At 38.9% G+C, this 27,758-nt stretch overlaps 2 protein-coding genes across 3 annotated transcripts in view; both read right to left on the reverse strand.

The window, feature by feature from the left end:
- Window positions 1-942: 942 nt before the first annotated feature.
- Window positions 943-6,594, reverse strand: LOC114461659 (3-keto-steroid reductase-like). 2 transcript variants are annotated; one of them, XM_028443904.1, is made up of 9 exons: window positions 6,495-6,594; window positions 5,778-5,984; window positions 5,600-5,692; window positions 5,383-5,497; window positions 2,661-2,855; window positions 2,482-2,586; window positions 2,341-2,397; window positions 1,825-1,923; window positions 943-1,737 (listed from the first exon to the last, which is right to left on the reverse strand). In XM_028443904.1, the coding sequence occupies exons 1-9, from the start codon at window positions 6,527-6,529 to the stop codon at window positions 1,636-1,638; spliced, it is 1,008 nt and encodes a 335-aa protein (XP_028299705.1). In that variant the 5' UTR covers window positions 6,530-6,594; the 3' UTR covers window positions 943-1,635. The 2 variants fall into 2 exon arrangements, with proteins under 2 accessions (XP_028299705.1, XP_028299706.1); XM_028443905.1 differs by lacking the exon at window positions 2,341-2,397.
- Window positions 6,595-6,934: 340 nt separating this feature from the next.
- The window catches only part of ddr2a (discoidin domain receptor tyrosine kinase 2a), a 45,073-nt gene continuing 24,249 nt past the window's right edge, over window positions 6,935-27,758 (reverse strand). The window contains exons 2-17 of the mRNA XM_028445238.1: window positions 27,306-27,418; window positions 18,322-18,424; window positions 17,413-17,644; window positions 17,141-17,288; window positions 15,234-15,336; window positions 13,587-13,770; window positions 13,249-13,489; window positions 13,085-13,150; window positions 11,695-11,831; window positions 11,363-11,528; window positions 11,043-11,281; window positions 10,841-10,968; window positions 10,551-10,748; window positions 10,233-10,467; window positions 8,739-8,888; window positions 6,935-8,653 (exon numbers count right to left, since the gene is read on the reverse strand). Coding sequence (XP_028301039.1) covers window positions 8,516-8,653; window positions 8,739-8,888; window positions 10,233-10,467; window positions 10,551-10,748; window positions 10,841-10,968; window positions 11,043-11,281; window positions 11,363-11,528; window positions 11,695-11,831; window positions 13,085-13,150; window positions 13,249-13,489; window positions 13,587-13,770; window positions 15,234-15,336; window positions 17,141-17,288; window positions 17,413-17,644; window positions 18,322-18,424; window positions 27,306-27,387 — 2,550 coding nt within the window. The 5' untranslated portion in view covers window positions 27,388-27,418 and the 3' untranslated portion in view covers window positions 6,935-8,515. The remainder of the gene's footprint in view (window positions 8,654-8,738; window positions 8,889-10,232; window positions 10,468-10,550; window positions 10,749-10,840; window positions 10,969-11,042; window positions 11,282-11,362; window positions 11,529-11,694; window positions 11,832-13,084; window positions 13,151-13,248; window positions 13,490-13,586; window positions 13,771-15,233; window positions 15,337-17,140; window positions 17,289-17,412; window positions 17,645-18,321; window positions 18,425-27,305; window positions 27,419-27,758) is intronic.

The following is a 27,758-nucleotide window of genomic DNA, read 5'->3' on the forward strand; positions in this document are numbered from 1 at the left end:
TTTGCTGCTGTTTTCCACCTGCTTGTGATCCAATAGGAAGAAAGCCGATTGTGTTAGTAGACGACTTGTGTTGTGTGGTCTTTACTCATTGATTACATCAAATCTGTCTGTGTGTATTTAGTTACAAACATTAATACCATCCAACATCAGGGTCGATACATGGTAATAAATTATATTTGGGGGAAAAGTATAAACTTATACTTCCCTATAGCTCTCTCAAATAATGTCACCAAGTGTGAATTTTATCACAAAAAGACTGTGTTGTTTTTTTTAAAGTGAAAATAACTAGATTATGACTAATTTAAAAAAAAAACCCACATATAATTATATAATAATATTGTTATTTTTCCTAACTAAAACCAATGAATCCCAATCAGAACTGATGTGATCATGTGATCTTACACTATAATCACATCAAATCTGTGCGTATTTACAATTAATTTCTCTCCATATCAGATTGAAATTTTAAAAAGCAATAACTCTTCTACTTTATGTTTTAGTCGACTATATCTGTAACAGATTCAGTCGGCTAAAATCTCAATGTTATTTAGTTTACTAAAACTAGACTATAAATGAAATAGTTTTGATGACTACGTTTTGACTAAAACTAAGTTCATTTTAGTTAAAAAAAAAATTGAAAAGAAAAAAAACTGTGATTGGACCTAAATCAAAATGTGTTGTCAAAATGCTTCATGGTTCAGTCTTAACAGTTCTTAATACCAGCCTGTCCATTTACCTCCATTTAATTTCTGGAAGGCATTTGGCCCAGATAAGAGCTGATTGGCTGATCACAGTGAATAGGCATGAAGGAGTAGACCAATGCAGTGGTTGCTTTCAAAGTTATTTTAATCTGATCGTCTCCACCTTTAGTTTTGATGTGTCCTCCTCTCATGTGACGCTTCCCTCCTGCAGTGCACGCATTTTAAAGAGGAGTGCATGTACCACAACAAACCGTCTGCCCTCATCAATGATGTCGCCGGTCACTAAAGCAATGATCGAGTCCTACGCCCTCATGGTTTTGGTCATGGGCACTTTTTTCCTCTACTTCTGTGGGATGGTGTGGGCTTTTTGTAACCCCAAACTGAGTGCTGAAGAGGAGGAGATGGAGGGATGCGACAAAGACTCCGGGGAGCAGTGCTGGATCTGTGGACCACCTCGACCGGAGCAGGATTCTGGACGAGCCTGTGCACATGGTCTAGCACAGAGGCTCACACAGAGCACATACATCAACTTCTGGGAGGACACGGATAGTCTGTTGTCAGACTGCACGGCATTATGTCAAGAGGACAAAAGAATGGATGGGATTTCTAATCAGATTCAAGAATTTTCAACCTGGATTGTATAAAACAAAATCTGGTGATATAAATCACGTTTAGGTGTTTGTTCTATTGGTTAAAGTCTCACAGACTATTTCTGTAGTTTTATAATTAAACAGTTTTCCAAACAAAAATCATATAAAGTTGTAAACACTGTGAGTTACTGCATTGAGCTGGTCTACATATCTGCTGTGGTTGTGTACGTGCATGCTGCGTCAGCCAACGCGCACGTGTGTGTTTCTGCTGCCGCTCTCAGACGACGTCCAGGAATAAAAAGCCTTCCATGGACTAACAAAGACTCAGACCCTTTGAGGTGATTTCATGCTTCCTTTTGTGCTTCTTCTAGCTTTTTCTTTACATGACTTTCCAGTATGAGTAATTTCTTATACAACAACTCTGACATTTCCAAATCAATGTCCATCTGCAAAAAAGGGCAAAAAACCCCAAAGATTAGCATGCACAAAGTTGTACATACCTTTGATTATTTTTGTTTGTTGGGATATTTCACCTTTTTAGGTTCTGTGTAGTTCTTCCCGAGACCTGACGTTAAGCTGTGGTATTTGGCATATGGGTCCAGTGATTCAGGCTTTTGCTTAAACAGGCAGAACTGTAAGAAAATAAAAATGAACAAAAGTGTTGTGTGTTTAATCAGGGAGTAAAAACTCCAAGATTAAGGTGAAATATCACATTAACTGGATTGACTGAATTATTTATATTGTCATTAATATAAATTATATCAATCAATCAATCAATCTTTATTTGTATAGCGCCAAATCATAACCAATGGTATCTCAAGGCACTTTACAGTAGAGCAGTCTTATATCTCTTGTTCAAGCAGAATTTTCTTTGAAAATGATTAAGTACTATCTATGTTATGTTATGTTATGTTATGTTATGTTATGTTATGTTATGTTATGTTATGTTATGCTTTTTTTTTTAACCAAATAAGAAGATGAAAAAAAATCACATCAAGAAAATGAAAATGGAAACAATGACATCAAAAGTATGTTTTCACGTTACCCACCAGGGCCTCAGCGCCATTATAGGGTGTTAATGTGAATGTGTGGGTAAAGACTCTAATCTGTGAAGGTGAAAGAGAAAATGCATGAAGGCATTAAAGTACATACAATTAAACAGATTACAAGATTGGGATTGTTAAACTTACAAGCCAAAAAATAGGCATCAGCAGAGTCCAGAGGAAGGAGGGCAGGATGTTGTAGGTCAGGTTGGTCATCACAAAACCAGGACAAATGACAGAAGAGTACAAACCCTAGAAATCAGATCATCATTAGGAACAGTGTCAGGCACTTGCTGTAAAGGAGGATTATTCTGAGGCCAGCTGACCTGTTTGTTGTACCGTGTGTTGAGAGCCAGGCTCAGCAGGTCAGAGGCGTATTTGGAGGAGCTGTAGGGCTGAGTGCCTCTTCGGTGCTGCATGTCTTCAAGGTCAAAAGCTGAGCGGTGAGCGTTACTCGATGAGGTCCAAATGAGCTGAGAGCTTCTGTGTGTGTGGCAGAGAAGCGGCTCCAATTCTCTGGCCTGGGACAAAATATGGGTCAGCAACAGAAAAATCATTGAAACAGTTCAAATAACTCGAGGTGCAGATATATCCTACTCAAGTAGGACTACTGTTACTTGATTTAAATTGTACTCAAGTACAAGCACAAGTAAGTTATACAGTACATAAAATACTAAAAAGTAGTAAAAAGTAAAAGTAGCTCATTAATTAGTAGTCAAAGTAGAAGTTAGTAGTTACTTTCATCCCCCACGCTTATTTGTGGTAATAAATCTTGCCGCGGTTCCCTTGCATACACTAAACATCTCATGTATGAACTTAAAAAAGAAAAGACAAAATTTTGCACATTTGGAACTTAATTTATTTTTCATAGACATCTGTATAAAATAAATGGTTTGTCAAAATGTACAATTATTAAAAAAAATTAAAAATCACACCAATAAATTCAATTCAATTCAATCAGACTAAGTATAGCTACATTTATGAACTCTAAAACTGTGCCATGTAACAACATAATATGTAGAAACCACAACCTGAACTGAAGAAAGTGGCTGGGCGTTGATCAAAAATGGCACGACTAAGAACATATGGATTATATTTAATGTGCCTTCATAATCTGCTGATCTGGAATCAACACAGTACTGTGGTTTGAGGCACATTTTTAAAAATAACAAACTTTTACAACAATGTCTGTTGATCATTTAAAAAAATAATAAAATGAATGTACTTAGTAATAGTTGGGTGTAGTAATGTAACAAATTACTTAAGTACTTAAGCACAAGTAAAATGACTGACTTAGAAATACAAGTATGCTCAAAAAAGTACAAGTATACCACAAAAGCAACTCAATTACAGTAATGTAATTACTTTCACCTCTGCAAATAACGGAACACTTTCACTGTCTAAAGAATCAAGAATGTGTTTCAGTCATCTTGACCTGGGCACCAAAGCAGCAGAGAAGAGTGCAGAGGTCAGGTAAGAACTTTGAGACGGCTACATGATACCTCTACAACAAAGACTAAGGATGCACAGTGAGCAAAATATCACCTCCATCGACCTTAGGGTCAAAACAGCCAATGCTATTTATTTTTAATGAGTGTTGTGACACACAGATCAAGTATCACACAATCATTGTTCGTCAAAGAGCTTAAGTAAATAGTCTGAAGTATATAGTGTGATCATGATCACAGTTTTTTATTGTATTTATTAATGCATTTATTTGACAGGGACAATGCAATTCAACATAGATACAAACGTTTCCAGCTGATGTGATGCACATAGAGTGTGTAGCTAATGCTAGTTCACGACTCCTGTCCCTGGTTGGGTCTTTCTACACTACAGTGAAAGCTACAGCTATTTACAAATGGGTACAACTTAGATTTTTTTTTCAGCCAAGACTTAAGCCTGGGTTTAAACTCTGATATGGTTTTGTGTTCAGTTGGTAATAGATTCCACAGCTTAGCACTTCAGTAAATGAAGGCAGATTGACCAAATGAAGTCCTGCAGTGTGGGTCCTGACAGTGTGGTACGTTCACACTAAACTCTTTTCGGGCATTAAAATCATGCCTCACGCCCCTTGTTGGACGCTTGTGCTCATTGAATCAGACGCTTGTCACCGAGCGTCGCGTTCGACGCGCGTCCAAACAAGTTGGGAAGAGAGTGCATTGAGCGCGTTTTGAAAGGGGGGCTTCTCTGATGCCGGTTCTTACAATTGATGATATTGTGGCGATCAACATTCATAATTCACCAAGTGACTGTGAAGTGGTGGGGAACATTATTGTGTTGAGAAGGCGGTGTTTCCAGTCGGATGTATTTTGGAGTGACTCAGCGTGTGCACTGTGATGTTAGAGGACTATGGAGAAGTGTGGTTGAATGTTTGGAGTTCCTTGCTGAACACGCCGCCTCCGACTCCCGTTCATCGGCTCTACATTATCTAGAGAGTGGCTTGGCTTTATTTGCGCCTCGGCGCCGTTTCTGAATTCACCAGTGCTGCGCTCGGACGAGAGTCGCTTTCAGCACTACTTCCGTCTCTGCTGTGCTCAGTTTGATGACCTGCTGACCCGCATCGGTGCTCGCATCTCCTACCAGGACACCAACAACAGGCACTTTATTCCAGCAGAAGAGTGCCTGTTCATCTGTCTCCAGTTAGTGTTTTTTTTTTCATTATTCTGAATACGTAACGGTTGAGGAAAGCTCTTGATTGGTCGACGCGCCGCGATATGCCCCAAAAGTTTAACAATCCCAACTCTAGTGTCAGCTGCGTTGGAGGTGCCGGACGCACATCAAAAGTTTGAAATCTCAAAACGCACAGGTTCTGCCAGGGAGGCGGGGGACAAGCAGCGGAACCTCTCTACGTTCCTAGAAGCGCGTCCATCATATATTGTGTATGTACACCTGACAATTTCGATGCGTTTAGTGTGAAAGCGCCTGATTGATGGAACCTCTGGTGACTCTGTTATTGCTGTTTTGTCTTTGGACTAAAGAGCTAAGTGATTTGGGTGCTAGGCTAATGATACATTTGAATGTTAGTTTGAGAAAACTGTGACTTACAAATAAGAAGTGACCAAAGAGGTTGGTTGCAAACACTTCCTGCAGTCCATCAGAAGTGACGTTGTCTTGTTGAGTCAGAATCCCTTCACCAGTGGCAAACATGGAGATGATTCGGCTGTAATAAAGTACACATAATCAAGCCATACAAAGTAACTAAAAATAAGGGTGCATGACGATTGTTGTCAAGAAGAACATGACATGTTAAAATGATGTGCACCTGGAGAAGAGGCCTTTGAAAAAGGCTTTTACATCCAACTGTGGGTTTGGCATGATGCCTGCGTTTAAGTACAGGTAGTCCAAGTGCTCATACCTGGAGATGACAATGATTTAGCACCTTATTGTATGCACCCATGCTGCATGCTAGCTTACTGTGTATGAATGAGTCAGAGTCTCACCTTAGTCGAACCTCCTGTGCAGCTTTGATGACAGAGGAGATGCTGCTGGTGTCCATTTGCAGAAGAGTGATGTGAGCTGTAGGGTGGGAGGTGAGGAGAGCAGAGCGGGCGACCTCTGCCCTGTGCATGTTCCTGCAGGCCAGACACAGCTGGAGACCCTCAGGCACCTCTGAGAGGAGACGTCCACACAGCGCCAGTCCAATGCCACTAAACAAGATGTTATTATTTACAGCAGTGAAGCACAACTTCAGGATCCATCATCATCCAACAAGCCAATAATCTAAATCCAACAAAATGTTCATCTTCTAACATTTATTTTGTACAGTTAGTGCTCACTTTTTGAAGTTATGACAACCAGCTTTAGCACTGGAAGAAGTTGACTGTCCTATATAACTAAAGTTATTCAAAATAAAAGCACGGGATTTTTGGAAATGTATTGTCTGCAAACCTTTTTTGGGGTCACAATGCACCATAGTTTAGATATAGCTAATAATAATAATAATAATAATAATAATAATACATGTTATTTGGAAACCAGCACCTTTCAGGTCACCAAGGTCACTTTACAATGCATAGTATAAAAACCACAATACAAGTTAAGCTAAAACAGAGAGAGGTATTTCTCACATCAGAAGTGAAAATACCAAACTAAAAGTTTTGTATTAAAATTATTATTATTATTATTATTATTATTATTATTATTATTATTATTTTTACCTATTTGCTCCAGTCACCAAAACCACCAGCTTCATCTTGGTCAGCCCAGGTTGGAATCCAACTACAGGGACAATCACTTCTTACAGTTTCTCTCACACCAGGCAACAAGTTACTGCATGGCATGTTCCTCTATTCCACTTTGTTGTTAGTGGAGTCATGCTTTGTCACTCCATCTCCATGTTTTAATTGGATGGTAGGTTTGCCGTCGACCAATAAGATGAACAGTCAGCTCAGCTCAGCTTCAGAGGACCGCCCACTCATGAATGAATTACACAAGAGCTCCTAAAGGGATCAGGTTGTCCATTTTTAATTTATTCATGTTTTATCTAGCAATGTACAACAGTTAAAAAAAAAAAAACAACTATGGAAAACATTCACTGAAAATTAAACATTTGAGCACCAAAGTGTCATTAAGTAAACATGTTTAAACTTTGTGCCACTTTATTTAAGCTTTATGTCCATCTTCAGTCTGTATCATGTACTCTTTGTATTAAATGCTGAACAATCGAGCTTCCATTGAATGAAAATTACCATATAACGTAGAAATGTGATCTTTAATCTTAATCAAAGATTAATTTGGTGTACCTTCTTAATAAAGGGTGACATCATCCACTTAATAGGTTGCCAAACTGCATCTGGTTGTAAGAAAGTAACATAGTAGTTGTAGGAAGGCCAAAGGCCTGTAACACAACAGGTCAACAGCTATAGATTGGGCAAAGTCATTCAAACAGAGTGTGCAGAGAACCTTTGAGCTCAGCACAGGTAATAAAGGTAATAGAGGGGAAAGTAATACACCTAAAAAAAAAAAAAAAAGTAGAGTAAAACAATCTCAATTGAGGAATGGCTGCGTTAGAGTTTTAGCTTTGTCAAAACAATTTGAAAAAAAGATCTGAGTTTTCATTTGTGTTCTGTACCTACTCTTAACAGGTACAAGCAGTGCTGAAGTCTTAGCTTACTCAGAGTGTAAAACGTATGACAACATGGCCTACACACGTCACCAGTCCATCACAGGGCCAACACACAAACAATAAAGCGGTCACACACTCCATTTCTCCTACGGTTGACACCAAAAATTAACATTTATTAATAATTAACAAATTATTAATAAGTAACCGCTGCTCAGAGAAAATGTGCAAATCCCACACATTAGGGCCAGGACTAGATTCAAACACCAGACTTTTATCTGAGAGGCAGCACAACAAACCACTGTTTCACCAAGCAGAAGCGCACCATGAGTATATATTTTTCATTTCCTCATGTCCAACATTCAGAATACACACAGGAGGTTTCAAACACACAACATGAATTCCTAAAACTTTTTGTTTGTTCAAAATGTAGTACAAGGCAACAAAAAATGTACACGTAAGGAAACATATTACTCCAAAAAGAGTACATCAATAAGCAAAAATCCACAAAACATAAACAGTACGAATACATATAAATATGTATAGGTTTCATATACACTTAATATTCAAATGATGGTAGAAAAACCATAGAGATGGAATAGAAACTGTATTATAACTGTAAATGTGGTCAAACTCTGCCAAAAAAGATTCAAGGTTAAAATAACTGCTGTTCCCTCTTCACATTCAAGCAGTTATCAAAAAGAACGTTTCTGAACAGCGCTGCTCAAGTTTGCCATAAACATTGTAACAAAGGAACATTTCAAGCAATACAAATAAAAATAAATCAATTACTTAAAAAAAGTGCCATATTTATTTCACTTGCTACATTTGAAAAAAAAACCCAACAAATGTCACAGGCTGAAGCTGTCTTTTTAAATGAGATGCTATTTTAAAAAGTCCTTAATTTTACAAAGTGTTAAAGCCATTGTGGTTTTATATCAGCACGCAAATGTCTGTGTTAGTCCATCCTAGTTGTGTCTAAAGTTCAAGATCACTCCCAGCACTCAGGTGCGCCTTACACCACAGTAGCTTAAACCTGGATTGTGCCTCCCACTCCTGTAAAGCAGAACTATCTCCACAGATGAGCAGGCTGGAAATCACTGTGTTAAAATTGTATCAAGGTTGAGGTGGCATTTCCAGTAGGGCTCTGTGTATTTCCTGGAACGAGGGCCGTTCCTTTGCATTCCTCCTCCAGCAGCTCAGCATCATTTTGTAAAGAGAATCTGGACACAGCACCGGCTGAGGCAGGTAGATCTATAGGACAAGAACAATGAGCCACTGAGTCAAGAAGTCGTTTACAAGTAGGTTAAGTAGGAGAAACCTTTGCCTCCCAACTCACCTGTCGTTTCTGGTCCCTAAAAAACTCCCCTGTATTTTCTATCACCTGCTCATCAGTGAGCTGAGAGTAGGGTTGCTCCTTGCAGAAGTTTAGAATCTCCCAAAGGGTCACTGCAAAGGCCCACACATCACTGGCTGTGGTAAACTTACCCTGTATGAATAAATAATAAAGAGCACGGTTTTTCCCATGTCGTGAACACAATAATAGAGTTTCTGCATGGATAAGTTGGGGCTTTGATCGAGGAGCCTATTTTACAATTCTAAACTCCCAAAAAGATGGAAACCTTTACAAAAGCTGAAGCTTTAATGACAAGCTTAAAGATGTGTTTTCATAGGCATTATTTTATCAATTCATTCTACGAGTAAATTAGAAAATACAATTAGCCTAACAAACTTGTTTTAGGACTGTTTGATGAAACCAGAGTACAACAGAGAAAATCTATTCAAGCATTTGGAGAACATGCAACACGAGTACTCAAATATGTCATGTAGTTTAAATTAATAAGTAAATAATAATAATACATTTTGTTTGTAGTGCACTTTACATTTTATGTCAAACCTCAAAGTGCTACAGGATTAAAAAAAATAAAACACAACATATATTAAAAGACAGAACTAAAAAGAGGCATTAACTGTTAAAATAAGTTTCTGTAAAAAGGTGATATTTAGGTTTTTTCTTAAAAATGTCCACCGTTTGCGGGGTCCTGAGGTGGTCTGGGAGGGCGTTCCACAGGCGGGGGCCCATTGTTTTGAGCCGTGTCCTCGGCATGACCAGACGGTGCTGTTGGCCTGACCGGGTCTTGGTTGAGGTGTGTGGTGTGAGCAGTTCAGTGAGGTAAGTGGGGGCTGTACCATGCAGACAGTGATGGATGTGCAGGAGGATCTTATATTCTATGTGGGACTGAATGGGGAGCCAGTGCAGTGTACGGAGGATGGGGGTGATGTGCTCATGTTTCCGCACCCTCATCAGGACCCTGGCAGCACTGTTCTGCACATACTGGAGTTTTTGGAGGCTCCTGCCAGGGATCCCGATGAGGAGTGCGTTACAGTAGTCCAGCCTGGAGGAGACAAAGGCGTGGACGAGCTTCTCTGCAGCAGGAAGGGAGAGGGAGGGGCGCAGTTTGGAAATGATACGGAGGTGAAGGAATGAAGTTTTGCAAATGGAGGTGACATGACTGTCGAAGGAAAGGTGGGGGTCAAATTTAACACCCAGGTTTGTGACCAAGGGAGAGAGGGGAATGGTGTGTCCAGAAAATAAAACAGAGGTGATTGGGGAGGAGCAGAGTTGATGAGGGGTTCTAGTTTGAATTGTTTGTTAGATAATGATTGATAAACGGATTAAAGCAAAGAAATAGGACCTTAATTCTCTCAGTAAAGATCATTTTTGGAAAATCATTGTTAGCCAAGTATGATGCTATTTTCCCAAAAACACACAAATACGACAAAAGATAATATTCTAAAATATCCTCAGATAAAAAGAGATTTCAGTTCTCACCAGCAGGATGCTTTCCCAAGACATCCAGCGAATGGGCAGCACCGCCCTGCCCTGGATGCGGTAGTAGTCACCACTGTACAGGTTCCTGCTCATGCCGAAGTCAGCGATTTTTATTGTGTAGTTTTTTCCAACCAAACAGTTCCGCGTGGCCAAGTCTCGGTGAACAAAGTTCAGGGAGGAGAGATACTTCATCCCAGAGGCTATTTGAGTGGCCATGTAGCACAGATTATTGAAGCTGAAAAAGAAATGGGAAAATTTGATATGTCAGTAAAAAAGGAAGACAAAACATGTGCATACACACATCTGGAAATGACTTACCTGACAGTCAAAGCATTGCTAAGCAAAGCAAGTTGTCCCTCGGGTTCGTGGCGGGACAGGAACTGGTTGAGATCTCCATTCTCCATGTACTCTGTGATCATACAGAGTGGGTCGCTGTAGATGCATACAGCGAGCAGGCGGATGATATTGGGGTCCTTCAATCGGGACATGATCTTTATCTCCTTCAGAAAGTCATTTCTACAAGCACAAAACAAGTGGCACAAAGGAAAACAACTGACTTGACTTCAGCATTCATGCTTCAATGTATCTGTTTAGCGAAGCAAACAAACCTAGCATTTTTATTAGCATCTGAGCGAAGCATCTTCACTGCAACCAAGACCAGTTGGCCTTCAGGGATGTCGAACAAAAACTCTTTGTTCATAAACTCCTGCATTCCCTCTGCTTCACACAAATGTACCTACGGAACAGAGAGAGTTGATGATGTGTCACAGCATCACACTGAATCACACACTTGATACAAACGATACGCACCTCTCCAAACTGACCCTCTCCCAGCTTCTCCTTAAACGTGAGCATTTTGCGTGGGAACTCCTCCACAGCGACATCCTTCCCGGACAGCAGGTCCATAGTTACTGCAGGGATGGCATACGTGTTGCTTCCAGTGACTCCTTGCAGATTTACAATGTCTGCCTCTGCATAGTGAGGGACACCGTCTGGGCCGACAGTGGTTGTTGTAGTGGTGGATTTTGAAGCTGCGGTGCTGGTTGAAGCTTGAAGACAAAAAACAATACAACAACCATTGGACTTAATCAAAGTTGGAATTGGTGTTGAGTGTTTCTTCGTTAATTTACCTGGTTCTTCGGAGGTCTGTGCAAACTCTGGGAGCTTGCATATGAAGCTTGATGGCTCTTGGTAGTCTGGACCAAGAGGAAAGATGCGCTCATATGGAGAATTAGACTCCTGCTCACTGCCTGTGTTGGACTGGCTGGAGCTGGGGTTGTACACAAACGTCTCACTCTGGAATGACCAATTTTCAGAAAGTTTATCATCCAGCATTAAAAGGAAAGTGTAGAATAAACAGTGCGGCAATTAAAAACAAAAAACAAAAAACAATTCTGACCACCCAACTAAAAACACTCGTGGGCCTTTCTTGATATTTATCTTACAAATCAACTAAGCTCACCTTCTCCAACATCTTCTGCCACACCTGCCTCCACAGGATGATGACAATGATGGCCACAAGGATAAAGATGATGGCTACTAAACAACCAATCAATATCCTGGTGTTGCTGTCATCAACTTTGTGGGTGGGGTCATCTTCTGGAGAAATTACATCAAGAGACAAAATGTGTTTTATTGTAAAGCATTTACTTTTTGGTTCTGATACCACTGTCTCCAAGCAACTGGGCTTTAACTTTACATCACTTGTCCTTCGTGGGAAGCACATCATTGGAGTAGTTAGCACGTCAAATGGGCCACAATGGAAGATTCCATAACATTTAGTATGTGATCAGGATCCATATACTGATTCTGAATCATTTTCAACAAACAGTATTGGATGTCAGTCTATTGAAGAGCCAACGTTCACACACACTAGGAGCCAAACCAGGGCCTTCTGACTGTGAGGCTAACCTCTACCACAGTGCTGAATTTATTTATTTGTGATTTATTGTTTTAAGATTAAAACTATTGATTAGAACTAGCAACTGCACACAATAATGAGTGACACTGTACTTGACGTTTTATACAAAAATCTGATATTACACTGACATTAGCATCTCTTAAGGTGTCATGAGCTATGTTGGCATTTTTGGGTTAGGTGGAGGGATCTAGTTGGGTTAGGGTTAGATAGGGTTAGGGTTAAGTGTTAAGGTAACGAACAACAACACTTAATGACAGCCTTAATGACACCTTATTCATGCAAATGACAGGTGTCATGTCATAATAATGACAGCGTAATGTTAGCCATATGTATAAAACTGAAAGTAAAGTGTTACCCAATAATGTATGGGAATATAAAGGTTTGTGCAGTGATTTGACTTTTGACTTGAGGAATGCACAGATGAACATATATGGCAATAAAGTATAACATTCTGTATATTCTATAATAAACTGCAGTGTTTGTTTTCGCTGTAAAATAGTTTGAGAGGGAGGAGCTCACATTCTAGGAGGTGTGTATTGTGTCCATGGTAGGAGGAGAGAGGATTGTCAGGAGGAGGAGTTTCCGGCAAAATCGAACTCGCCCGTTTGGAGCTGACTTTTTACAAAATGTGGAATAACAAGGGAGGGAGAAAACAGACTTTTTTCAACTTTGGCCCTCTGAATGAGGCTAAAGGGATGTATATCACTGTAAAAACCAAAAAGTGTTTTTTTCATCATACTTCCCCTTTAAGATAATTAAATCAAGGGCTTGTCAAATGTTTAGTGTGAGAATAATTTGAAAACAAGTTTTGATTGTATCTGATTGTTTTTAATAGAAAAATTGCTGTGTTGAGCGTGACATAAAGATGCAATGATGAACTATATGCGCGTCATTTCATGTTGTGGGTGTGAGTGACAGTTGGGTCTCTCACCTGGTTGTGTGTTTGGTGGGAGTCCTGTCTTGGGCGGAGCTAGTGTTGTGTTGTACATGGCTGTGTCTGAGTGAGGACACAGATCAGAGATCAAGAAATACCAACAAACTAGCAGAGAGTATTCTAATGGACACACACCACTACAGTAATAAGTTGGTGTGTACCTGATTGGAAGGTAATCTCACTGAACAGCATCCATGTATCAGCAAAGTAAAACTGACACTTAATGGCACTGGCCATGTGATTGGCCAGGCTGATGGTGGCAAAACGGGCACTTGGATTTTTTGCATCCATTTCTAAGTCAAAAGAAAGAGGCGTGGCTTCCCAGTCGGATTCAGAGCGGAAGTAACAAACCACCTGCCGGAAGGCCTTCACATGCTCAGAAAACATGTTGTTGCAGTGAACCTGGAAGCAGAAAAAAAAACCCAGGAGGTGACACTTTTCAGAATAAACAAGGTGAAGGTAAGTTTTGATGATCAACAAATCTACTTGAGAAGCTCACCTTCATGCTGGTGAAGTTTCTAATGCGATCAAACTCAAACATAATTTCCACAAATCCATTGGGGAAGCTGTTGTTGTTCCATCCAACATAATCATAGCCTGGCCACACATTGTAGACATGGCTCAGAGTAAAGTCATCCAGACCAAACACTCCATCAGTCAGCTGGCCCAAACCCTCAGTCATACTGAGAAACAGAGAGAGGGAGAAAGGGCAAAGTCAAAGATAAAACTGAGAAGATGCTCACAAACTCATAATGTATTCAGATGACATAGTTTTAGGATGGGAAACAAAATTTGTAGTGACTGATGTTAGTGTAGCTCCTATTTTAAGTAGTGAAATCAAGTTTTTGTTTGGGGTTATTTGAGTCTTGAGTTGGTTTTTAACAGAGGTGTACAAAGTACTGATATATCCTACTCAAGTATAAGTACTGTTACTTGATTAAAATTGTACTCAAATACAAGTATAAGTAAGTCCTACATAAAATATTCAAGTACAAGTAAAAAGTAGCTCAGTTAAATAGCATGAAAAGTAAAAGTTACTAGTTAGTTACTTTCACCCCCATGTTTATTTTTGGTAATAAATTCTGCCACGGTTCCCATGCATACAGTAAACATCTCATGTATAAACTTAAAAAGGGAGAGACAAAATCTTGCACAATTGGAGATTGATTTATTTTCAAAGTGTGCAAATATTTTTTTTTTTATAAAATAACAAATGAATTCAATTCAAAATTAAAAAAAAATAATTATCAGGCTCTAAGTATAGCTATAAATGTATACATTAATGAACTTAACAGTGCCCTGCCAAATGTGCCATGTGGGTAACAACCTAATAGGTAGAAACCCCAACCTGAACCAAAGAAAGTGGCTGGGCGTTGATCAGAAATGGCATAACTAAGAACATATGGATTGTGTTCAATGTGCTGGAAATAAATTTAAAAAAAACAAACCACAAAAAATTTATATTTTACTCAGTAACGGTTGGGTATAGAAATGTAACAAATAACTTTACTTTACTTCTTTTAAAGATGTATTTAAGTACAAGTAGATGTACTGATTTTGAAATATACTCAAGTACCCATAAAAGCAATCTGAGTACTTGTAATCTGTTACTTTCACCTCTGTAGTGAAGTCAAGTTTTTGTTTGGTGTTAGTTGAATCTTGAGTTGTTTTTTCATGTGTGTTTGTAGCTTAAGTGGAAAAGTTTGGCTAAAACAGTATGAGTTTAGATAATGTAGGTTCAGTGTTTACATGTGCTTCAAGCCAGCAGTGGACAGTAAACACTAGGTGGTAGCACAACCAACCAGATTCCTCCTCTGTGCTTTTGGCTTTCATTTTACAATGTGGACCATTTTATTTCCTTCAGTCCTGTTTCCTTTTAGAAAAAAGAAGTCTGTATCATGGAGGATATTATTCATCATAATCTAAGCACAGACGTCAACCAAAAACCACAAGAGTTGATTCCAGCTTTATAACTGTGCATTGGGTTGACTCAGTTCTTCCCAGGAAGTGTTGCCTAAGAAATCACCAGGGCCCACTCACCACCTCTGTGCTGTTGCCATGGTGATCAGGCAACAACAACAAGGTGAGGGATACAAAGCGCAGAGGTGGGAGAGCAGTGATTAAGCAGGGGGGAGGAAGATCTCACCTGTAGATAATAGCTCCGTCATAAACAGAGTCGTTGAGATAAACGTGATAAGCAGGCAAGCTCATCTGCTCTCCTGCAGGAGCGTTGTAGGAAACGAGACCATCTGTGAAGCACAATAATCAATTCAGTCAGTTCAGATGAACAATAATGGATGATTTGTGGCTTTGTCATCCATTATGTTACAGATGGTTTGTTTAAAGCTGCAGTATCTGTTTATAACAGTAAACTTAAGGTCTCCATGGTTACTCCTGTCAAGTTGCACAATAGGGGAAATTTTCTCTAACAATGACTCAAGTATGATTTTAAAACCAAACCCGAGAATACAATGAGTGATTTAAAGACTTTCATAAAGACATTGTGGAGACAAACAGTTTATTGGATGCATCTCTAACTTCAACTTAAGGTCACAAAAAAATCAATCAATCAATCCTTATTTATAGAGCGCGAATGACAACAAAGGTCATCTCATAGTGCTATCAAAATATAAAATTCATAATAATAAGGAAAAAGACATCAAAGGTGGAGTCTTTTTTTATGCTTAGTGAAATGGTCCATTCATCCTGAGAGTAGACAATACATTAGGAATGAAAAGAATCAGACCTCTGGAGCAGCCTAATTCTTTAAAAACTATGACCAATCCCTGCCCTTCAGTCCGTTTGGAAAGAACCAATCAGATGCCTTTATCTCTTGCCCAGCCCACGCCCCCCCCTCTGTCCCCCCTTCTCCTGCATGCAAACTCATCATGTGACATCATTCCTGGAATTATCAAGCACAAATGAGTCATGTGAATGGCCTGAAAAATGTTGCAGAGGTTACTGTTATTTTATTGGACAGGTCAGTATTTGTTTTGCTTTGGGGAATTTGTTATATTTAGACGGGAGCATACGGGAGAGGGAGAAGGGGGCGGAGCTCAGAGGAAGGTCTTGGTAGCTCAAATCATGCAAGCTTTTGAACAAACCAGACAGCACCTTTAACTCTATTTTAAGTCATACACTGCCAGTCAAAAATAATACATGTGAATTCATCACAATCTTAATAATGCATTGGACAGACAAAATAACTCTGCACAAGATTAGGTACATATAAAAACTGTGTAAATCCTTGGAAAAATCATGAATTCTGCCACTTTTGAGTGCAGTCTTTGGCCACCCTTTATACATTACATTTACTGTACATTCGACGGAGCGAGAACATTAAAGTTATGAACATTTCATTGATCCACAAGGTGAGCTAAAATCAGTTTATCCTCTATCTCTATGGGTCCAATAAGCCAGTGGTTCTCAACCGTTTCATCCCACAACCCCCAAAATAAAGGTGCCAGAAACCGGGGACCCCCACTATACATGAAGGTAGTTGAACACACAGGTAAGTCATCTTAAAGATGTAAATCTTTGTTTTAATCAGAAAAAAAATGGTTAAAAGTGGTTGAAAATAGAGTGGCCAAAAACAGACAGAAAAAGTGGTTCAAAATGGTTCAAAATGTCAATATTGGAACAATTAGTTTAAACATGGCAAATAATGAGCATGACAAATCATGAATGTGGTTAAATTGGCAAAACTAAGCATAAAATATGGTGAAAAGAGGTTTAGGTAGAAAAAGTAATGGAAAGAATTTATAAAAGCCTAAAATGTCTTGAAAGTGGAAAAAAAATGTGCAGAAACAGCATTGAAATTTGATTGAGAAGTGTCAGAAATGGGAGTAATCTCACAAAAATGCATTAAAAGGAACAAAAATATGGCAAGAAAAAGTGATTGGTTAAAATATGGCAAGTTTGGACTCAAATTGTAAAAAAAAAATGTGGTCGGGACCCCAAGGTTGAGAACTCCTGCAACATGCTTTGCACCACTCACCTTCACATTATTCATTGCACAATGTGATAACCCCCCCTCAACCTAAACTCACTTACCCAACCACTCACAGCCATAGAGCTCCACCCTCATGCAGACGTTCATGGAGTGGTCTGTTACAGGCATGAAGCGGACAAAGCGGGCAATGATGGGGGGCTCGAGATCCTTCAGTACAATGTCATAGGCATTCCTGTTTGCTTCAATCACCTACAGATGACAAAAATAACAATAATAAAAAGATCATAATAACATCCACCAAGGAATGGTTTACGCTGTAAACTTTACGGTCTACAGCAGGAGAAAGGAGTTTTTAATCAGCACATTGTCTTACCTGCTTGCCCTGCCTGTTTCTCCACGAGATCCAACGGCTGCCATCCCGGCTGTACTTAATCTTGTACATCTGAGCAAACTCATTCCCCATGCCGCCTGCGTGACGACCCTGAGTGCCCACGAGGGTGATGAAGTGGAGCGAGCGCAGGTCAATCTGGAGAAACTCTTTCAGGTGGTCTGGCTCTACTGTTATCTCTGGACACCAGGCACCATCGCCCTCCTCAAAATCCAACCTGAGGATAACGGGATGAGGTCAGTCATATTGGAATTACTGGGGGAATAGAGGACAGTCATACCGGAAGGAAGGGGAAAGGTGGAAGTCAAGTCTGTGCAATAAAATGCATTTATTGTAGGGAACAGGCTGCAAGATTGGTAAAGTTAGTGCCAGTGATGAAAGGAGAAGGACTACACATTTTGGTAACACTTTACTTGAAGTTTTATACATAAGGCCGACATTACGCTGTGATTATCTGTCATTAGCATTAATAAGGTGTTATGAAGGCTGTCATTAAGTGTTGTTAAATTATGACACCTTTGGAGCTATGTTGGCATTTTTTGGGTTTGGTGAAGGGATCTAGTGGAGTTAGGTAATGTTAGGGTCAGGAGTTAGCGTTAGCGTTAGGGTTAGAAAAAGGAATGTTTTTTTTCAATGAGACCCCCCAGGGAGTTCAAAGCCAGTTAGGGATTAGGGTAATGATGCTTTGTCAGCTAAAAACTTAAAGTATGTGTTACCCATATTTCTATCCTCATTGTAACCAATAGCCAGTGATGTGATATTTCAGTTTTAGCTTTACTTTCATTAAAAAGGTCCACCAAGGCTCACCATATGCACATATTCTGTCAATATCAAGGTAACCATTGCATGAAATATATGTGTGAGACACAGAGTGAGAGAGAGACAGAGCTATACCGGCCGTATCGGGCAGCGGTGGACTCTGACCACTGACTGGAGGCAGAGATGTCTTCGTCCTGTATCTGCCCTCCTGACATACCCAGAGGATACCGACACACACCTGAAACACCAGCAGAGACAAACCACATTCAGGAAAAACTAAAACATGGATTTCATAATGTCTATCACAGGGATGGGCAACTTTATCACAGCGGGGACCACAAAACTGTGATTGTATCTGATCCGAGGGCCACATTATCAATATTCCTGTCAGTATTTAGAATAATGATCAATCTGAGCATTAGCACAAGGGGGGTTATCTTTTTTTTTTTTTGTCTTTGTTGTTTTGACGTTTATGTGCATATCTGGTCATTTTGTGCGTTTTGGGAGTCATTATGAGTGTTTTTGTATTTTTGTGTGTTGTTGTTGTTATTTTGTTAATTTTTCTATCATTTTCTGAATTTTTGTTGTAATTTTGTGACTTTTTGGGGTGACTTTCTGTTTTTTTTTTTGTTGTCTTCTGTATTTTGTGTAATTTTGTTTGTGTCTTTGAAGCTATTCTGAAATGTGTTGTTTTTTGTGTGTTTTTGTAGTGATTTTATTTGTTTAAGTAGTTGTTTTGTACTTTGTACATTTTGCATTTTGCTGCCAATATTGGGCTTCATATTCTTTCCAACTTCTTGAATTACAATTTTTGGGGCTGCAACATATTAGACTGAGGGCCACCAGTTGCCCATGTCTGGTCTGTTACATTCACTCTCTGACGTGAGTCGAAAAGTCAAAGTGACTCTAACATTTGGAAAAATCTGCTAGACATTAGCTTACTCGCTTACTGAGGGCCTTTTTAATCACTTTTACCGACTCAAACAGCAGCAAACTTTGAGTTGTACACACTCAGAAAACAGGACATTTGTGTTCACACCTGGAAGAAAAAATGTCACTTGTCACTGAATCAGTGAAGCTGTGACAGTATTGTAGCCAACAGTTTGTGAGGAACCTTTTCCTGCTGGTGTGTCAGAGGTTAGCAGCGCTACCTATTCAGAAGCTATCTGAATATTTGTGCAAAAAACAAGTACTGACCTTCCTTTCATTCTTTTTGCTGGGGATGTTTGTATAAAAACCTTTAGATCCAATCCTATTTTTAAGAGTTCCTAATCTGCTGGTCCTCTCTACTTTTCTAATGTGATACTTGTATTTCCCTTGTTTATAGAGCTGAAAACTGCTTTGTGGGATTTACAAAAGATGGGGAAGAAATGATGCAATAAGATGTTTGAAAATGAAGGATGAATTTTCAGCTGAAAAGCAGACATCACATCCATATATTAAACACTCTCAATGCTTAAAGGGCCCATGTTACGCTAAATAGACTTTTCTGTGCTTTAAACATGATAAAAGTGCTATTAGGGCTTCAAACACATGCCCAAAGTGTTTTTTTCATTGATTCCCTCAATCGTTAGTTAGAGGGTGATTTGCTCCTTTCTTACTGCAGGGTGAGCCCAAACACCTCGCTCCAATTTGATGACACGTTCCCACTTTGATGACAAATTTGACTGAGCTGGAGAAGCCGCGCCTCCAGGAAGCTCTCTGCCGTGATTGACATGTAAACAGACACGCCCACGAAGGTGAGCAGTGCTATGTATGTATTTTCTACGCCCCGCCCCCACGTTCTGTCTCATGTTTATAAAGCTGCATGAGCTCGGCTACAAAGTGGGTGGGAGGAGGGCGGGGAGGAGGATGTCAGTGTCCCATCTATAGACACGCCCACTCACGCAAATCAGCCTGTTTGTGTAGAGTTGCTCAGAAAGTGACTTTTCAGAGGCTAAAACTCTGGAAAACAGGCCAGTTTGGAAAAATTAACCTCATATACTATGTTTTTGAGGTTCTTAAAACAAATGGAGATGGGTGAAAAATAGCATGATATGGGACCTTTAATAAAGACAGTTATGGGCAGGACAAATGTGCACCATGATTCCTTTAAGTCACATGTGTCAAACTCAAGCCTCCAATTCGGCCTACAGGAGAAAGTAAAAATGACAGAAAAAGTGATTATCTTTTTGGGTCTCACAGTTTTACCATGCTTATATCACATGACTGCACTCATTTTTTGAAATCACAAATTGTGGAAATGTTTTTTTTTACACAAAAGATGTTCACAATTAGGTAATGTAAAAAATTAATTAAAAATAAAATCACCAAAAAATATTGCACTACATGTAGCGTTAACCTTTGATGACATGTCCAGGAATGACAAGCTAAAGGGGTAAATACATTTCAAAACTACCACAAAAAATTGTCTCAAAATCAAGGAATTTTAAAATGAAGATCCTGCAGGGACAAAAATCTGTCATTTATTGCTTGGATGGAAATATGATTTACACATGGAAGTGTAAACGAGGGCACAATCATATGGAAATCACTTTTTTCCCGCTGCCTAAAATCTATGCCCCACTAGATATCAAAAGACTCAGTGTTTGGCCCCTGAGTAAAAATGAGTTTGACGCCCCTGCTTTAAGTGTTCATCTCTGTGTCGACACAATTACATCCGTATCGTGTGAGTCACGGGCCTCATCTTCTCTCTATTAAAGAATAAATGTAAAATAGAGGTGATCACTCTCCTACATCTTCTCAGACCAACCACAGTGCTTGGTTTCCATTGAAAGGTTGAAGCCCCACCTAAAACATTCACCAGAAGAAGAAGCCTGAACATCATGATTAATAGTACTGGATACTGGAGAGCAATGGTGCTCCGCAGAAACACACACAGCTACACACGCTTTACCCTGAAATAGTGGTTTGTGTGTTGAAACAATAATCTGAATCCATTTAGTGACTCAGCCAATGCAAACAGGGCTGGTATCAAACACATGTACAGGGCTCTGCCTGGATCTCCACCACACTGTGCACCCCTTCGCCCCCTCACCCTCAGTTATTCGTCTCCTCAGTGTCCCATCCTCCTGTGTGGTCTCCACCCTACCTTTGTTTTACAAATGCTAACTGTGGGCCTGAGTTCAATGACACAGGAAGCAAAATTAAAATGACAATAACCTTCTGTTTAAGTCAGTATCCTTGCATCAAATAGAGTGAAATTGAAGGCCTGGCTTCGCATCCCACATGAAAACCTTTGAGGAGACGCCAGCATAAGCAGAGCCGGAGGTTCAAGGTCTTCTCTGTGTCCCTCTTCTGCTCTGTTTTCCCCTGGTTTTTTTTCTCCCTCACTGTATTTCTCTCTTCATCTTTATCGTTTTTTTTTGTACCTCTAACAAATATTTGCTTTTCCGTGAAAATGTGGAAACGCCCAATGGTTTTCATCGCCATTGACTGATGACCACATTTTATACACACACAAGGTGAGACGCGGTAACTGCGTGAAGGAGCCATGAACAAATAAAATATTCCAGATGTTTACATTTTTCCACCTCTGTCCTGCTCCCATCGCCTCTCCTCTAACTTTTATCCCTAACTTTGGCAAAGGGTGTGCCAAATGACAGCTTTGAAAAATAGTCCAAATGTTTAGGAAATGCTTCATGAACACCGACAAACATGTTGGAATTCTAAATGGATTGTGAAAAGTCATGACTAAGCTGAGGAATGACGTTGGCGTTTGACTAAAAAGTAACCGAATGAACGTAATTTGATATAAATTTGCTGAGGTGTTTAGTCTAGAAGTGTTGCTATAGCCCAGGAGTCACCAACCTTTCTGAAACTGTGAGCTACTTCATAGGTGCTGTATAGTCCGAAGGGCTACCAGTTGGGTATAATTAATTAAGCATATAATTATCATGACGATATTTATTTTAATGCGCTGAACACATATTGCATGCATTGGTGTTCCTCTGGGGCCATTTTGACCCCAAGCTGTTTTAGTTGTGTTTCATTATCAAGGGATTATTTATGTATTCAACAAATAAACAAAGTGCCTGACACAAAACCTTGGTCAACAATTTTCTGAAAATCTTTTTCTGGAGGCAAATATACCACTTGGGGTCAGATTGACCCCGAGTCTAAAATGTGTTAGTAATATTTGAGGATAATAGGTTGAAAAGGTAGGAGATGTTGAGGTTTCAACATGAAACACTTTATTTCTCCCAATTCCTGCAATTGTTTCATTTTAAATACATTTTATTGAAAATCTACTTTGCGTTTTTAAACGAAAATCTACAGTTATATCATATTATATGTAACATACCACTGACCACACACCAGATATGCAATACTTAAAAACATTTGTTACAATGCTTCTGTGAAAATAAACATTTAAATAATGTTAATTTAATACTAAGACTTTATCAGCAGTATCTAACTTTACTGAGTCATATGTATTTATCTTTGTGAGTTTGAATCCTGAGGGCACCTCACATGGTCCATGCGGGCTACCTGGTGTCTGACATAGTCTGTGTTCATGTCTGCCACTGTTGACTGATGAATGTGAACAAAGCTCCATTGATGCTGACATGACACGCACATGTACAAACAGACTCTAAAATAGGACAGTAATGGAAAATATTATCAAACAGCATAAAAAGGAGAAAAAAAATGGCAACTTTTCATTGAAATCAAAAAATGTGGTAATGTCGGTAAGTTTTCATTCACTCAGATTCCAAGTTGTGGGAAGAGTTAGGGATCCAAGGTGGAGACATGATGGCAATCAGCATCTTTAACCACATCCTAGAAAGAGTCCTAGAGGAAGAAACTGGCCTCAGTGTGTCGTGCCGGATGTGTGAGCGCTCTTCCAAATGTTGGTTTTCGCCCTGCTTATTTATCCACCCAACTCACTCAGAGATGATCCCTGGGGTCAGCAGAGAGGCCAGTGCAATGTCCACATTTAGACGCATGCACACATACGCAGACACCTACCCCTCACTCCCACTCCTCCGCACACCGTCTAAAAATATAAAAACCCCCCCAAAAAAAGAAAGAAAAAATGAAGGAAAAATACCAGCTTTGTGAGGTGGAAGGATGAAAGCTGAGGAATGAGATGAGGAAGGAATGGTCCAAACCCCTCTCCCACCTCATGAGTTGCACCGCACCTCAACAAGTGAAAGGCAGGCCTGTTCTCACAGAACCCACCTACAATCACACAGCATTATACCCACATAGCTGTCACTCACCATGTGTCAGCAGCACTGACAGGGTAAGTTTGATGTGGCACTAATGGCTTCTGCATCCACGTACAGAGAAATAGTTATTCACGTAAAACCTTTTATGAATAACCTTTGGCGTTTAATTCGTTTTTTAAGGCTGATGTTGAAAAGATCAGATGATGCGTCGATCAACAGGATTTCAGTGAATCAGTAACAGGCAGGTTTCCCTCCCGGAAATAGTGCTAGCAGCTCATGCTAATGTAATGTTAGATCATAATGTTATAACGCAGCCCTCGGCCTAATTATGTGCAGCCTCCAAAAGTAAACGCACACAATGACAGAAAAATACCCAATATTTATGCAGAAAAACTCGCAGGGCGACCATAAAAATACAGAAAAAAAAGTTGGACATGGTATGGAAAACAAAATACACAAAAAATGACTCCTACAATACATATTCAGTACAAACAAAATGAGAGAAAAGCATACAAAATGACAAAAAAAAATACACAGAATGACAGAAAACCACAACAAAATGCATAAATTAACTCCAAAACCACACAAAATTAAAGAAAAGCATACAAAACGACAACATAAGTACACAAAATGACAAAAAAAACCAAAAAAAAAAACGAAACCACAACAAAATACATTAAAAGACTCCAAAAACACAAATGACAAGACAAGTACACAAATTGACTCCCAAAACGTTACGCAACAAAAAAAAACACAAACAAAGAAATACAAAATGACAACAAAAAAGAGTCAAAAAGAGTCCAAAAACACATAAGGTAACAAAAATAACAGAAAAACACATAAAACACATTAAACAACAACAGGAAAAACACAAAATGACTCCAAAAACACATAAGATGATTACAAAAATAACAATAAAATATACAAAACAACCACAAAACAAACAAACCCTCTGTTTGTTTGTTTTATTGTATGAATGCTTAGATTGGTCATTATTCTAAATGCTGACATGAATTTTCATAACTTGGTCCTCAGATCTGACAGTCACATTTTTGTGGCCCCGCTGTGATAAAATCTGCTCTAAGGTTAATTCTTTGTGTTAAATTAAAGCAATGGACTCATCTAAAGTGATGATACCTTCAACTCACATTTTTATGAGATCATATCACAAAACAGTTACAACGCTGCTCAGCATACATTTACACTAAGAAATACAGTTTTAAAAAGTACTTCTAGAGCTAAAATATTTCCAATCACTCTGACAATTATTTTAATGAGATGTTATTAGGCTTCCACTAAGATGGAGGAGTGACCAACAAACCCACACAAATCACCATTTAAACATGATGGAAAGGGAGATAATAGGAATCACATGCATTTGTGCTTTGTTGTGCACACACGCACGCACACGCACACGCACGCACACACACACACACACACACACAATACCTATAAACATTGGATTATAACTGTATGATAAACTCTGCACTGAAAATGGAATTGGAAAATATACACATTTTATTACACATTCATTATATAATATTGCATGTGATAAAATATTTCAAAAAAGGATTTAAACCTATTACATGATGCTTAATACTTATCACATACTACTTATCACTTATTGCTCATTACTTATTACCTACGTACTTTTTACCTAACATCATTACTTACTGCTTGTTACTTACTGTTTATTATACTTATCACCTATTACTTAAAACTTATTACTTATAACTTGTTTTTTTAGGTTTTTACTTCTTACTTAATAACTATTACTTACAATGTGTTACTTATTACTTACTGTACATTTATTACCGCTAATTCTCGTATTTTATTACTCATTACTCAATAGTTTTTTTGATTTTTATTTATGAACTGTAATTGCTTGTTACTTATTACTTCTAACTTATGACCTATTGGCTATACATATCTTTTATTGATTACTTATAAATTTTAAATTATTACTTATTACGCAAAACTATTTTAGATTTTTGCTTTTTATGCAATAACTATTCCGTCTTGTTACTTATTACTCATGCTTATTACTTATAATGTATATACATTACTAATGTATTATTTATTCCTTAATACTTTTCATTCATTACTTATTATGGATTATTTATTACTTCTACCTTAATTTTCAGTACCTATTACTTAAACAATTAATAATAACCAGTAGTTTTTAACACATTTCTATTGACGCAATGATTCACATACAGAGCTTGGTGGACTTTAACTCATTCTCTAACAACTTTCCAGTCTTTCATTGAAGGATCGCTGCAGACGTCACCACATGAAAAAGGCCACACAATCTAACTGCTCCATGACATGTGGCTCCTCTCTGCAGGCCTGTGCTCTGTCTCTGCACCTCCTCCCCGTGCACAGCGAAATAAAAGTTCGCCCACTCAGGATTGAAATGGGAAAGACAGGGATGGTATAACTACATTGCTTGGGAATTTTAAACAGGGGAAAATTGGCATTACTCAACATCTCAGCTCTACTAAATTCAGCCATGAATATTTCCAGACTGTGGAGAGGCGACTGTGTTCTTTTTTACAGCAGAGCTGAGGCATTAATCAGACCATCCACAGACCTTCATCTTGCATCATTGCAGGTTCCAATGTAAGCCTTTGACGACAGTGAAATTGTTTGTGTGTGTGTGTGTGTGTGTGTGTGTGTGTGTGTGTGTGTGTGTGTTTTTCTTTCTTTTTTTTTTTTCAACAGTTTCTGAACACAGAAAAAATACATTATACTTGTATCTTAAACAGAATGAACTTTCCCGGTGAGCAGATGGCAAAGCAAAGTCCTTTCCATGACTTCTGAGTATCGTCAAATAGTGGGAAATACACACCACACCACACAAACACACATTCTCACACAACAACACACACGTGCACAGAAACTTGATTCAATGGACTTTCCATCTGTCAGAATGTCTGGTATGCTTTAGCCACAGACTCTAGCAGGATATCTGGATCTACAGCATGCACATGTTCATTTGATAAGAATCCCAAAAATTGCACAAAGTGTTGTACTTTTATACTTCCTCAAAGCATGTATTTAAGCATTGATTAAAATTTGCACTGTGATTTTTTGTTTAATTTTTCTCCAAATATTTAGTACAAAGAATGAAATGTGTGTCATCATTTGTTAAGGCTTTGTGTGTTTGTGTTCAGTATAGTAATTGCAGCGGCCTTAATGGCTTTAAAATAAGTTGTTTTGCTGTTTTTCATATCGTCAGGTTTACTGAAAATAACGCCCCATACCAGACATCATGACTTGTGTTTTTACAGTCCCACCTTAAACAAACAGATGAGCTTTAAAAATAGCTTTTAATTGGAAAAAGTAGAGGTGAGGTAACAGGAGGTCAGAGGATGTGGGGATGATGGGGTATTTTCCTCCTGATTGGTTGCCAGAGGGCGGCGGTTTTTAACTGATTGCTAATTGTGCTCAGATTTCAGTGGGTGGTTTTTGGATTACCATCTAAAGAAAACAAAAATCCAACAGATGATAAAAGATTTGAGACCTAGGTCTTTTAGACTATAGCCAGTTCTTTTTGCCAGCATTTCCTGGCAAATATCAGATGCAATCTCAACAAGTAAAAAGTTCTCTGCTCTCTTTTTGACTCTTTTAACCGCCCCCAGAAATGTTGTTGCTATATAGCCATTAAAAAGTTACTGGTTTCCTTTGCATTGACATCACAAAAACCACCAAGAAGGCAGAGGGGACTAAAGAAAAGCATGAACACTAGGATGAAAGAGGCCAGATTGAAGAGAGAAGACCGCGTACTGATCCCACAAAACTGCACTTTACTCAAAACCTCCTTTAATTAAAAAACTCCCTGCCTTATACTCACAAAAAGTATTTATCACTTTGTGCAAACATTTGAACCCATTAATCTGAGATCAGCAGAGGTTCTGTGGTGGTGGTGGTGGTGGAACACACCTGGGTTGACCTGAGATGTGACGGCTCCAAACAGACAGAGGGCGATGAGCTGAAGGATGTGAATGTCCTGCAGGAGCTTCATCCCAAACGTGTACAAAGAGACAGACTTCCACCTAAAACATAAGACAGAGAGAGACACGTGTCAGAGGAGCAGCTTCATACTGAGATCCAGGGTCCAGGAATCCTTGGTACAAACCATCTTGTTGGGCCCCCACTGTAAGTTATGTACACTTTTTTTCGCCCATAAACTATACCCGTAAGTTGTATTCTTACATTATTATATAAGCCAGGGAATGCAATTAGGACAATATTATGGGGGCAATTTTGGCCCCAATAGTCCAAAAAATAGGGGCACTTTTAAAATGATTGGGGGCCATGGAAAAAAGATTTTTTTTTTTGTTACAGCTTGGATATTTTTATAGATAAAAATGCACAGTAGCTTCTGCGAACACA

Source organism: Gouania willdenowi, chromosome 4, assembly GCF_900634775.1.
Source record: "Gouania willdenowi chromosome 4, fGouWil2.1, whole genome shotgun sequence".
Classification (NCBI taxonomy): domain Eukaryota; kingdom Metazoa; phylum Chordata; class Actinopteri; order Blenniiformes; family Gobiesocidae; genus Gouania; species Gouania willdenowi.

Coding starts and splice junctions, on each gene's coding strand:
- LOC114461659 (XM_028443904.1), bottom strand. CDS start 6,529: ATGAAGCTGGTGGTTTTGGTGACTGGAGCAAATAG. Junction 2,587..2,660: donor ACACACGGTACAACAAACAG/GTCAGCTGGCCT, acceptor TCTGATTTCTAG/GGTTTGTACTCTTCTGTCAT. Junction 1,924..2,340: donor ATAATGGCGCTGAGGCCCTG/GTGGGTAACGTG, acceptor ATTTTCTTACAG/TTCTGCCTGTTTAAGCAAAA.